At 44.9% G+C, this 12,958-nt stretch overlaps 1 protein-coding gene across 2 annotated transcripts in view; it reads right to left on the bottom strand.

The window, feature by feature from the left end:
• The window catches only part of vps13a (vacuolar protein sorting 13 homolog A), a 346,213-nt gene that overhangs the window by 248,745 nt on the left and 84,510 nt on the right, over positions 1-12,958 (bottom strand). For both annotated transcript variants that reach the window (XM_033017572.1, XM_033017571.1), the window contains exon 16: positions 4,835-4,929. In XM_033017572.1, coding sequence (XP_032873463.1) covers positions 4,835-4,929 — 95 coding nt within the window. The remainder of the gene's footprint in view (positions 1-4,834; positions 4,930-12,958) is intronic.

The following is a 12,958-nucleotide window of genomic DNA, read 5'->3' as shown; positions in this document are numbered from 1 at the left end:
AGACCTCTGAGACAGGATCGCAGTGTTGGCTTGAAGGGCCGAATGGCATACTCCTGCACCTATTGTCTATTGAGTCGAGACACAGATCTGGGGAAGGGTATAAAACAATATCTGCAGCATTGCAGGTCCCAAAGAGCAGTGGCCTCCGTCATTAAATGGAAGAACTTTGGAACCACCAGGACTCTTCTAAGAGCTGGCTGCCCGGCCAAACTGAGCAATCGGGAGAGAAGGGCCTTGCTCAGGGAGGTGACCAAGAACTCGATGTTCACTCTGACAGAGCTCCAGAGTTCCTCTGTGGAGATGGGAGAACCTTCCAGAAGGACAACTATATCTGTAGCACCACCAATCAGGCCTTTATGGTAGAGTGGCAAGGCGGTTGCCACTCCTCAGTAAAAGGCACATGAAGGACTCTCAGATCATGAGAAACAAGATTCTCTGGTCTGATGAAACCAAGATTGAACTCTTTGGCCTGAATGCCAAGCGTAACGTCTGGAGGAAACCAGGCACCGCTCATCACGGTGAAGCATGGTGGTGGCAGCATCATGCTGTGGTAATGTTTTTCAGTGGCAGGAACTGGGAGATTAGTCAAGATCGAGGGAAAGATGAACAGAGCAAAGTACAGAGAGATCATTGATGAAAACCTGCTCCAGAGCATTCTGAACCTCAGACTGGGGAGGAGGTTCACCTTTCAACAGGACAATGACCCTAAGCACACAGCCAAGCCACCGCCGGAGTGGCTTTGTGACAAGTCTAGGAATGTCTTTGAGTGGCCCAGCCAGAGCCCAGACTTGAACCCGATCGAACATCTCTGGAGGTAGCTGAAAATAGCTGTGCATCGACACTTAGCATCCAACCTGACAGAGCTTGAGAGGATCTACAGAGAAGAATGGGAGAAATTATCCAAATACAGCTGTGCCAAGCTTGTAGTGTCTTACCCAAGATGACGAGGCTGTAATCGCTGCCAAAGGTGCCCCAACAAAGTACTCAGTAAAGGGTCTGAATACTTATGTAAATGTGATATTTCAGTTATTTATTTTTAATTACTTTGCAAAAGTTTCTAAACACCTGTTTTCGCTTTTTTGTTATGGGGTGTGTAGATTGATGATAAAAAAATATACTTAATCCATTTTAGAATAAGGCTGTAAGGTAACAAAATGTGGAAAATGTGAAGGGGTCTGAATATTTTCTGAATCCTCTGTAGAACTGAGTCAGAGTCATACAGCGTGGAAACAAGCCCTTCGGTACAACTGGCCGAGCAACATGCCCATAATTTGCACGTTGAATTGGTAGGAAGGAAGGCAAATTAAATGCTAGCATTTATTTCGAGAGGGCAAGAATACAAAACAGGGAGTGTGTGGGAAAGAACTGCAAATGCTGGTTTAAGCCGAAGATAGACATTAAAAGCTCGAGTAACTCAGCAGGACAGGCAACATCTCTGGAGCGAAAGAATGGATGACGTTTCAGGTCAAGACCGAAACGTCATCATTCCTTTTCTCCAGAGATGCTGCCTGACCTGCTGAGTTACTCCAGCTTTTTGTGTCTATCTTCGATACAATGCTGAGGCTTAATAAGGCAATGGTCAGACCGCAATTTGGAGTATAGTGAGCAGTTTTGGGCCCCATATCTGAGGAAGGATGTGCTAACGTTGGAGAGGGTTCAAAAGAGGTTTATGAGAATGATCCCAGAAATGATCGGGTTAACATATGACGAGCATTTGCTGGTTTAGAAGGATGAGGGGTGGAACCTCATTGAAACTTAGCAAATAGTGAAAGGCCTGGATAGAGTGTATGTGAAGATGATGTTTCCACCAGTGGGAGAGTCTACGACTAGAGACCAAAGGACATACCTTTACCAAATGGTCCACCCCTGTGCCTATTGTCAAGAAAGGCGGTCGGGGGGAATGCCTCCAGTCAGAGGATGGTGAATCTGTGGAATTCATTGCCACATCAGCTCTGGAGGACGTTAAGGGTTATTTTTAAGGCAGAGATTGAAAGATTCTTCATTAATACGGGTTTGATAGGTAATGGGGAGAAGATAGGAGAATGGGGTTGAGAGGGAAAGGTAGATCAACAGTGATTCAATGGCAGAGTAGACTTGATGGACCAAATGGCCTAATATGTTTCTATGAACTTACAGTGCCCTCCATAATGTTTGGGACAAAGACGCATCATTTATTTATTTGCCTCTATACTACACAATTTGAGATTTGTAATAGAAAAAAAATCACATGTGGTTAAAGTGCACATTGTCAGATTTTATTAAAGGTTTTTTTTAATACATTTTGGTTTCACCATGTAGAAATTACAGCTGTGTTTATACATAGTCCCCCCATTTCAGGGCACCATAATGCTTGAGACATGGCTTTACAGGTGATTGTGATTGCTCACATGTGTTTAAATGCCTCATTAATGCAGGTATAAGAGAGCTCTCAGCACCTAGTCTTTCCTCAAGTCTTTCATCACCTTCAGAAACTTTTATTGCTGTTTATCAGCATGTGGACCAAAGTTGTACCAATGAAAGCCAAAGAAGCCATTATGAGACTGAAACAAGAATAAAACTGTTAGAGACATTAGCCAAACCTTAGGCTTACCAAAATCAACTGTTTGGAACATCATTAGAAAGTGAGCACTGGAGAGCTTACTAATCGCAAAGGGACTGGCAGGCCAAGGAAGACCTCCACAGCTGATGACAGAATAATTCCCTCTATAATAAAGAAAAATCCCCAAACACCTGCCCACAGCCTGTCCGTATTGGTGGAAATGTGTCATCCTCGATAACAATCAGCACGGGAGCACCTCAAGGCTGCTTGCTGAACCCCCTGCTGTACTCACTCTATACTCATGACTGTGTCGCTGGACATAGTGCAAACTCCATCATCAAGTTCGCCGACGACACCACTGTTGTGGGACGAATCACTGATGTGACGAGTCAAAGTATAGGTGAGATCGACCAATTGACCCAATGGTGCCAGCACAATAACCTGGCACGCAACACCAGCAAAACCAAGGAACCGATTGTGGTCCCACAATCCCGTTATATGGTGGAAAGGGTCAAAAGCTTCAAATTCCTGGGTGTGCATATTTCCAAAGATCTTTCCTGGTCCCAGCACACTGATGCAATTATAAAGAAAGCACATCAGCGCCTCTACTTCCTGAGAAGATTACGGAGAGTCGGAATGTCAAAGAGGACTCTCTCGATCTTCGACAGGTGCACAGTAGATAGCATACTCACTGGTTGCATCTTGAGCTTCCAGGAACGGAAAAGAATGCAGAAAGTTGTGACCACTGCCCAGTCCATTATCGGCTCTGATCTCCCCACAATCGAAGAGATCTATCGCAGTCGCTGCCTCAAAAAGGCTGCCAACATCATCAAGGACCCACACCATGCTGGCCACACACTCATCTCTCCGCTGCCATTAAGTAGAACGTACAAGTGCCTGAAATCTGGTACACCCAGGTTCAGGAACAGCTGCATCCCCACAGCCATCAGGCTATTAAACTCGCCATCAAACAAACTCTGAACAGCCTATTGCACTTTATCTGTTTATTTTTGTGTATATATATGGCACATTGAACTGTTCTGTATTTATGCTTACAATATTCTGTTGTGCTGCAGCAAGCAAGAATTTCATTGTCCTATCTGGAACACATGACAATAAACTCTCTTGACTTGACTTGACAGATCAAAAACACTCTTCAGGAGTCAGGTGTGGATTTGTCAATGACTACTGTCTGCAGAAGACTTCATGAACAAAAATACAGAGGCTACACTGCAAGATGCAAACCACTGGTTAGCTGCAAAAACAGGATGGCCATGGTACAGTTTGCCAAGAAGTACTTAAAAGAACAACCACAGTTCTGGAAAAAGGTCTTGTGGACAGATGAGACGAAGATTAACTTATATAAGAGTGATGGCAAGAGCAAATTATGGACGAGAGAAGGAGCTGCCCAAGATCCAAAGCACACCACCTCATCTGTGAAACACGGTGGTGGGGGTGTTATGGCCTGGGCATGTATTGCTGCTGAAGGTACTGGCTCACTTATCTTCATTGATGATACAACTGCTGATGGTAGTAGCATAATGAATTCTGAAGTGTATAGACACATCCTACCTGCTCAAGTTCAAACAAATGCCTCAAAACTCATTGGCCGACAGTTCATTCTACAGCAAGACAATGATCCCAAACATACTTCTAAAGCAACAAAGGAGTTTTCCAATTGAGCATGCCTTCTATATGCTGAAGAGAAATATGAAGGGGACCAGTCCCCAAAACAAGCATAAGCTAAAGATGGCTGCAATACAGGCCTGGCAGAGCATCCCCAGAGAAGACACCAAGCAACTGGTGATGTCCATGAATCGCAGACTTCAAGCAGTCATTGCACGCAAAGGATATGCAACAAAATACTAAACATGACTACTTTCATTTACATGACATTGCTGTGTCCCAAACATTATGGTGTCCTGAAATGGGGGTGGGGGGGAGGGGGGGTGGACTATGTATAAACATTGCTGTAATTCTACATGGTGAATCCAAAATGTATAAAAATGGCCATGAGATTTTTTTTCTATTACAAATCTCAAATTGTGTAGTAGAGGCAAATATCTAAATGATGGGTGTTTGTCCAAAACATTATGGAGGGCACTGTATATCCCTCTAAATCTATCCTACCATTATACCTATCGAAATGTTTTATCTTTTTTCCAATTGCCTTTTCTGAAAGATTCCCAAATCAATCAGCAATGATCGGGCGTTATCGGCATCATTTGTATTAGTACTCCTTCATTTAATTTATCATGCAGGACAAATTTGAATTCCTAACATTATTACACATACTCTTTTTGGCATTGTTGGATCCACTGCAGCTTCGCTGTATCCAATTGCTGTATAGAGTTTAGACTTCTCGTCAGGTGTCATCAATAAATTAATTCCTGAAAATAAATATTTCAACAAGAACACATCACAATTATATAAAAGATACAATTTCGGCAAAACAGGAATAAAGACAATTTATACTCTTAATTATCAGTTCTTTTCCGAAATCCTCAGAGAATTAAGTAGCCCATGCTTGAACACGGAAAGGCCTGAATGACATTGAGATATGGGCAGATGTGACAAATAACAATCATGCCACCCAAGTGACGGACAATATCAGTCTCCAAAAAAAAACACTTGCTTTTCAATGGCATTGCTTATGTTACAGCTGCAGCACTGAAGAGCTGCATCCCATAATTAGGTGCAGCTCATACTAAGCTTCTAAATAGTACAATTACAATATTATCTACACGACAAAATGGAAAATTGCACAGGTATATCAACAGAAAAAACTACAAACCAAATCTGGTTAATGACTAGTTTACACTCAAAGTTATGGAAGGTGGTACTGACAATACTATTCACAGCACTTCTGGTTTATTACTGCGCAAACACCTCATATGTGGTTATCTCGCAGATGATCTCACGCACTTATCGCACGTCATAAGCGGTTATCTCGCGTGGTTATCTCGCGCATTTACTCTCCAATAGCCACATCACCAGTGACCAGTTTGTATTGGATTTCAACAAAATCATTTTGTTTCACACCTCATCACATATGCCTCTAAATTTCTGGACCTTGGAGCCCCTATCTGAAACTGGCTTCTGGACTTCCAGATGTCATTTAGAATAAGTCATGGCATTTCCTCCATCCTGATCTTCGAGACTGGTGCCCTTTGGGTTGTGGGCTCAGTCCCTTGCTCTATTCTCTGTAATCCCATGTCTGTGTGGACTATGAGGAAATTATGCCAATTCAATTTTTAAGTTTATTGAGATATCACTGCTGTCGGCTGGAATAATAATCACAGGGAATAGATAGAGAACCTTCCATCATGGTGTCAGGACAACAACCTAGCCTGTAACAACAAAATGAAATAATACGACGACACGATAGAACTTTATTTATCCCAGGAGGGAAATTGATCTGCCAACAGTCATAAATACACGAAATATATGAAATCAAAGTAATGAGTGGAAAGGGTTGGGGATGTGCAAATATTTGGGGGGGGGGAGGAGAGTCAGTCTCAGTCCCACAACAGAGGGAGGAAGAGTTGTAGTCTGATAGCCACAGGGAAGAAAGATCTCCTGTGGCGTTCTGTATTGCATCTTGGTGGAACCAGTCTGTTGCTGAAGGTACTCCTCAGGCTGCCTAGTGTGTCATGGAGGGTGTGAGATGTATTGTCCAGGATGCTCCGCAGTTTGAGCACCCTCCTCTCCAAGACCACCTCCCATGAATCCAATTCCGCCCGCAGGACGGAGCCAGCCTTCCCAATGAATTTGTTGATTCTATTGGCGTCCGTGGCCTTCGCCTTGCTGCCCCAGGACACGGCAAAGAAGATGGCATTGGCTACCACCGATTGGTAGAACATCTGCAGCATTTTACTGCAGACGTTGAAGGAGCAGAGCCTTCTCAAAAAGTACAGCTGGCTCTGTCCCTTCTTGTGCAGGGCCTCAGCGTTCCTGGACCAGTCCAGTTTAGTGCCCAGGTACACTCCAAGGTATTTGTACTCCCTGGTAAACTGCACATCCACACCATTGATGGAGAAAGGGGACATGGGTGTTCCTCTCCTCCTAAAGTCCACAATTTTCCTTAGTCTTGTTGGTGTTGAGGTGCAGGTGATTCAGCACACACCACTCAAGTCGTTGACTACACCTCTGTATTCAGCTTCCTTCCCCTCACTGATGCAGCCCACAATTGCAGCGTCACCTGTAAACTTCTACAGGTGGCAGGAGACTGAGTTATATCTGAAGTCATAGAACATTTTTTATGTTTCTATGCAAGTCAGAGGTGTAGATGGTGAACAGGAAGGGAGAGGACGTCCCCTGTGTGGCCCGTGTTCTGCTCACTACCATGTATGAGTCACAGTTCTGTAGCCTGACATATTGTGGTCGTCCAGTCAGGTAGTTGGTGATCCAGAACACCAATGGAACACCCACCCGCATCTTTGTCAGTTTGCTCCCGAGCAGGGCAGGCTGGATGGTGTTAAAAGCACTGGAGAACTCAAAAAACATGACTCCCAATGCTCCCCGGCTTATCCGGGTGAGCATAGGAACGATGGAGCAGATAGATGATGGCGTCCTCAACCCCCATCTGTATAAACAATAGACAATAGGTGCAGGAGTAGGCCATTCGGTCCTTCGAGCCAGCACCACCATTCAATGTGATCATGGCTGATCATCCACAATCAGTACCCCGTTCCTGTCTTCTCCCCATATCCCCTGACTCCGCTATCTTTAAGAGCTCTATCTAGCTCTCTCTTGAAAGTGTCCAGAGAACCGGCCTCCCCCGCCCTCTGAGGCAGAGAATTCCACAGACTCACAACTCTCTGTGTGAAAAAGTGTTTCCTCATCTCCGTTCTAAATGGCTTACCCCTTATTCTTAAACTGTGGCCCCTGGTTCTGGACTCCCCCAACATCAGGAACATGTTTCCTGCCTCCAAACGCTGTCCAGACCCTTAATACTCTTATGTTTCCTTCTAAATTCCAGAGTATACAAGCCCAGCCGCTCCATTCTCTCAGCATATGACAGTCCCACCATCCCGGGAATTAACCTTGTGAACCTACACTGCACTCCCTCAATAGCAAGAATGTCCTTCCTCAAATTTGGAGACCAAAACTACACACAATACTCCAGGTGTGGTCTCACTAGGGCCTGTACAACTGCAGAAGGACCTCTTTGCTCCTATACTCAACTCCTCTTGTTTTGAAGGCCAACATGCCATTCGCTTTCTTCACTGCCTGCTATACCTGCATGCTTACTTTCATTGACTGATGAACAAGGACCCCCCCAGATCCCATTGTACTTCCCCTTTTAGAGAGCACCAGCCTCTCCAGGGACTTCATGATGTGTGAAGTCAGCGCCACCGGTCTGTAGTCATTGGAGGTGCTGGGGCACGGTCTCTGGTACAGGATCCAGGCAGGATGTCGTCCACATCACAGGAACCTTCTCCAGGCTCAGGCTCAGGCTCAGATTGAAGATATGCTGGAGTACTCTGCACAACTGGCTGGCACACACCTTGAGTACCCTAAGGCTGATAATTTCAAGAGTTAGATTTAACTCCTAGGGCTAAAGGAATAAAGGGACATGGGGAAAAAGCAGGAACGGGGTACTGATTTTATATGATCAGCCATGATCATATTAAATGGCGGTGCTGGCCTGAAGGGCTGAATGGCCTACTCCTGCACCTATTTTTCCATGTTTCTATGACCCGTAGCTTTGCCTGGGCGGAGTCTTAGCTCCTTCCTCATCTGCTCAGCCATGATGGTCAGGCGAGACAAAGAAAGAGAGGAAGAAGTCGACCAGGGGGATATAGGTGGAAAGTCTGTCGGGGAGGGTGAGCAGAGGCCCCACCATCAAATCTATATTTTAAAAAGCGTGATTGTTGGCCTGCTGGGATAAACACAACCCTGTCGTCATCAAATCAACTGCTGCAGAAATGGTAAGCAGCTTCATGTTCCTCGGCATCCACATCTCCAGAAACCAAACATGGTCGCTTTAGCACTGACAGTGGTAAAGAAAGCGAATCATCACATTTACTTTCTAAGGCATCCGAGAAGATTCGACACATTCACAAAGATTCTCACAAACTTTGACAGATGCACCATAGAAAGTATATTCTGATGGGATACATCCCAGCTTGATGTCGTAACTGCTCTGCTCTCAGCCTGACCTGATGAAGGTGAAGCCTGACCTGATGAAAGTGATGAACTCTGGCTCATCACTTCCTTCCATTCAGCCCATCTTCACAAAATACTACATAAGCAAGGATAGAAGTACTGTCATGGATGACTACCACCCTTGCCATTCCCTTTTTTCTCCTCCACTTTCAACAAGCTGATCCAAAAGCTTGAAAACTCAGTTGTCAAGACTTAAGAATGGATTCTTTCCCATTGCTATCTGACTTCTGAACGTACCTACTGATAACCTAAATCAGAGGTGTCGCCATGTACTTTTAACTCTATCTCATTGGTTATTCTGTTGTGCTTCAATGTTATTTTGCACAATTGTTTCTGCACACTAATCTAGCCTTTGCATTTATGTTTTGCCTTTTTATGGTTTTTTTTTCCATGTAGTCTCGGTATGAGAAAATTGAGAGCAGGGGAGAGAAAATACTTTGCCTTCCATCACAGTGAGGAGGAGGTTCACTGTGATGGATGTTTGTGTGAATTGGTTGTGTGTCTAGTAGGAATAGTTTTTGTTTGTATGGCTGTAGAAACAGAGTTTTGTTTGAGCCTCACTGAGGTTCAAATGACAATAAATATTGTATTGTAATGTATTGTATGTGCCTTAAATGTTGAATGTGCATGTTAGCAGGATATAAGGTGAGGACTAGGGAGGCTTTATTGATTTGGGAGGAAAGAGATACAGGGTAGATACATAAAAATATAGAACAAATATAACCCAAGCCACCATTTAACACTGAAATGTAGTATCAAGCACCAAGTTCATAGTCAAAGATGTAACAGACAAGATAACAAAGAATGATACTTAGATTAAGAGCACATTTACTGTATATAGGATTTGCAGGTTAAATCGGTAGTAAGGAAGCCAAATGTAATGTTAGCGTTCATTTTGAGAAGAGTAGAATATAAAAACAGAGATGGAATGCCGAGGCTTCATGAGGCACTGGTTAGCTATTCCTTTCCTCCAGAGATGCTGTCTGCTCCAGCTTCTTGTGTTTATCATCTGTTTAAAGCAGCATCTGCAGTTCCGTCCTACACAGACCACATATGAAGTATTGTGAGCCGCTTTGGGTCCTGAATCAGTGGGGAATGCTGACACAAGAGAGTATCTAGAGGTGGTTTACCCAGAATGATCCCAGGGATGACTGGGTTAACATATGATGAGATTTTGATGGCACTGGGCCTGTACTCGCAAGGGTTTAGGGGCGAGGTTAAAGGGGGATCTTATTGAAGCTTACTGAATAGAAAAAGCCCTGGATAAAGTGGATGTGGAGAGTCTAGCATCAGAGGGCAAAGCCTCAGATGTACGTTTAGAAAGGAGACGAGTCTACGGAGTCCAAATTTATGGAATTCATTGCCACAGACGGCTGTGGAGGCCATTGGGTATTTTAAAGTAGAGTTTGACAGGTTCTTGATTAGTATGGGTGTCAAAGGTCACAGAGTGAAGGCAGGAGAATGGGGTTGAAAGGGAAAGATAATTTAGCCATGATTGAAAGGCAGAGTAAACTCGATGGCCCGAATGGCCTAATTCTGCTCCTATGCCATGAACATATGAGCAAGGGAAAGCTCTTCTGATCTTCCAAAGACCTTTGGCATTTCCCTGTAAGCCACATTTTTCTATCCTATTGCTGAAGTGAAAAAAGATCTGCTTGAGGAACTCAGTGGGTCAGGCAGCATTTGTCAAAAGAAATGGACATGTGACATTTAGAGTCGGGACACTTCTTCAGACTGATGCAGGAATCAGAGAGGAGGAGCGGTGCATGAGAATCTCGCAGAGCTCACAGAGAGAGGAGAACTTCTTCAAAGTGTACACATCTTTTGAGGAGATTTTGCAATAAAGCAGTAAAATAGAGAACAAGACACTGCAGATGATGAAATCATAAGTAAAAAGGACCGGGAGGAGATGGTCGCGGTTCGTTCACAGGCAGAAGAAGTTGACGGCTGCGCCGATACAGAACATCATCGACGTTCACAAGGAAGGAGCGAGGTTCCTTGGCTGGCCCCTCAACGAAACCCAGTCGGGTATGTCCAACTGCAGTCTGCAGGCGAACCACTTGACCTTACAGTAACGGTTTTAGTGGTCTGCTTGACTTGTCATAGGAGCGCTTCTGGACATCATGTTTCTCCTGAATGCGTTTCTGGACCACAGCTGGTTTGAGCACCTGCGGCTTCAGCTGTTGCTGGGCGACGGGGAGCTGGGGCCATGTTGTGCGAGACGTCAGCCACTGGGCGGGAGAGCCTAAAACACCATCCCTGGAAATGTTTCTCAGGTTTAACAGATCCAGGTAGACGTCGGAATTGGCAAGATGCGAACGTTCCATTAACTGTTTTGCGCTCCTGACAGCACGCTCAGCGAGGCCATTGGATTGAGGGTATTCGGGGCTGCTGGTAACATGCTGAAAGTTCCAATGTTTGGCAAAGTTTTTAAATGCCTGGCTGGTGAACTATCTCCCGTTGTCAGTTTGCAGTCGAACTGGTACGCCATGCACAGATAAATGTCTCTGAAGCTTCTGTATAACCATCTCAGACATAATGGTAGGCAGCAGATCAAGTTCAAACCAATTGGATTAAGAATCGACCAGAACTACATAATGTTTACCATGCCATTCAAAAATATCCGCAGCGACGGATGACCAAGGTAGTTCTGGAGCGGGTTGTTGCAGGAGAGGCTGCTTCTGTTGGTGGGGTGACAAGCTGTTGCAAATGGAACAGGATGCCATTTTTTCACGTATGTACTTGGTCATTCCTGGCCAATAAAACATGCTTTGGGCACGGGCAAGCGTAGCCTCAATACCTGGGTGGCCGCAGTGGGCATCTTTGTAATATTCATCGTGCAGGGATGAGGGAATCATGATTTTGTTACCCTTGACAATGATCCCGTCTTGTATCACCAGTTCATCGCAAACTAAGAAGAATGACTGTACATCTAGTGGTGTATTAGATTGTTTTGTGGGCCAACCGCTCTTGATAATGGAGGAGAGCAGCTGTAGCATTCTGTCAGCAGCTGTGTTCCGCAATGCGAAGCAATCGTTCCGTGGGAACAAAGTCGACTTTAAGCACAGCAAGCTCATCGCACTCAAAGGGATGTTGTTCGCAGGACACCCGTGGCACTCGAGAGAGAGTGTCGGTGATGAGCATATCTTTCACCTTTTTGTAAACAATTTGGAAATCGAAACGCTGAAGCTGCATCATCATGCGCTTCAAACGTGCGGGCGCTGCATGAATAGGCTTGTTCAGGATGGTGACCAGGGGTTGGTGGTCAGCTTCAATTGTAATAGTCTTCCCAAAAATAAAGTCTCTAAACTTGGAACATGCAAAAACGACGGCTAGCAGCTCCTTTTCAATTTGGGCATAGCGCTGCTCAGTCTCTGTCATGGTGCGAGAGGCGTACGATACAGGTAGTACGGTGCCATCAGCTGATGTTTGCAGGCAGGCTGTACCTAAACCAGATTGCGAGGCATCACAGGTGATAGTGACTGGCAGCTTGAGGTCAAAATACATCAATGGCTAGCTGAAGTTTTAAAGAGTCGAACACTTGTTGGTGTTGTTGGTACCAGGTCCAGGCAGTCTCCTTGTGAGTGAGCTGTCTCAGTGGCGAGATATGTTCGCTGAGGTTGGGTATGAACTTGCCCAGATAGTTAACCATACCCAGGAAACACTGAAGGCTGCGGATGTCTGTGGGAGCAGGCATTGATGGCTGCATTCTTTTTAAGGTCCGGCTTTAACCCTTCGCTTGTGAACACATATCCGACGTAGGTAACCTCTGAGGCGCAAAACTTGCACTTCATGGGGTTGAACTTTAGGTTGATTTCACGTGCCCTGTCTAGAATCATTTTAAAATTAGAATCGTGCTCCGCTAGGTCATGGCCGAGTTAATTCCAAATGGCATTCTGAGGAACTTGAATCTGCCAAATGGTGTAGCAAATGTAGTGAGGTTTGAGGACGAGTCATCTAGAGGTATCTGCCAAAACGAGCTTTTGGTATCTAGTACTGAGAACACTGTAGCACGACCAATTTGAGCTGCAACGTCTTCGATGGTTCTCATCGGGTAGTGTGGGCGTTTAATAGCTGTGTTCAGGTCTCTTGGGTAAATGCACACACGGAGCTAGTCTTTGTCTTTCTTTTTTGTAACGACCATGGTGGAGACCCAGTCTGTGGGTTCACTTATTTCAGCCAGTACCCCCATGGACACCATGTGTCTCAGTTCGGCTTGAATTCTGTCACACATAGCATGCGGTACGC

This window comes from Amblyraja radiata, chromosome 3 (genome assembly GCF_010909765.2).
Source record: "Amblyraja radiata isolate CabotCenter1 chromosome 3, sAmbRad1.1.pri, whole genome shotgun sequence".
In the NCBI taxonomy this organism is placed as follows: domain Eukaryota; kingdom Metazoa; phylum Chordata; class Chondrichthyes; order Rajiformes; family Rajidae; genus Amblyraja; species Amblyraja radiata.
Note: the sequence above shows the minus strand (reverse complement) of the source record. Positions and strands in the feature narration are given on the sequence as shown.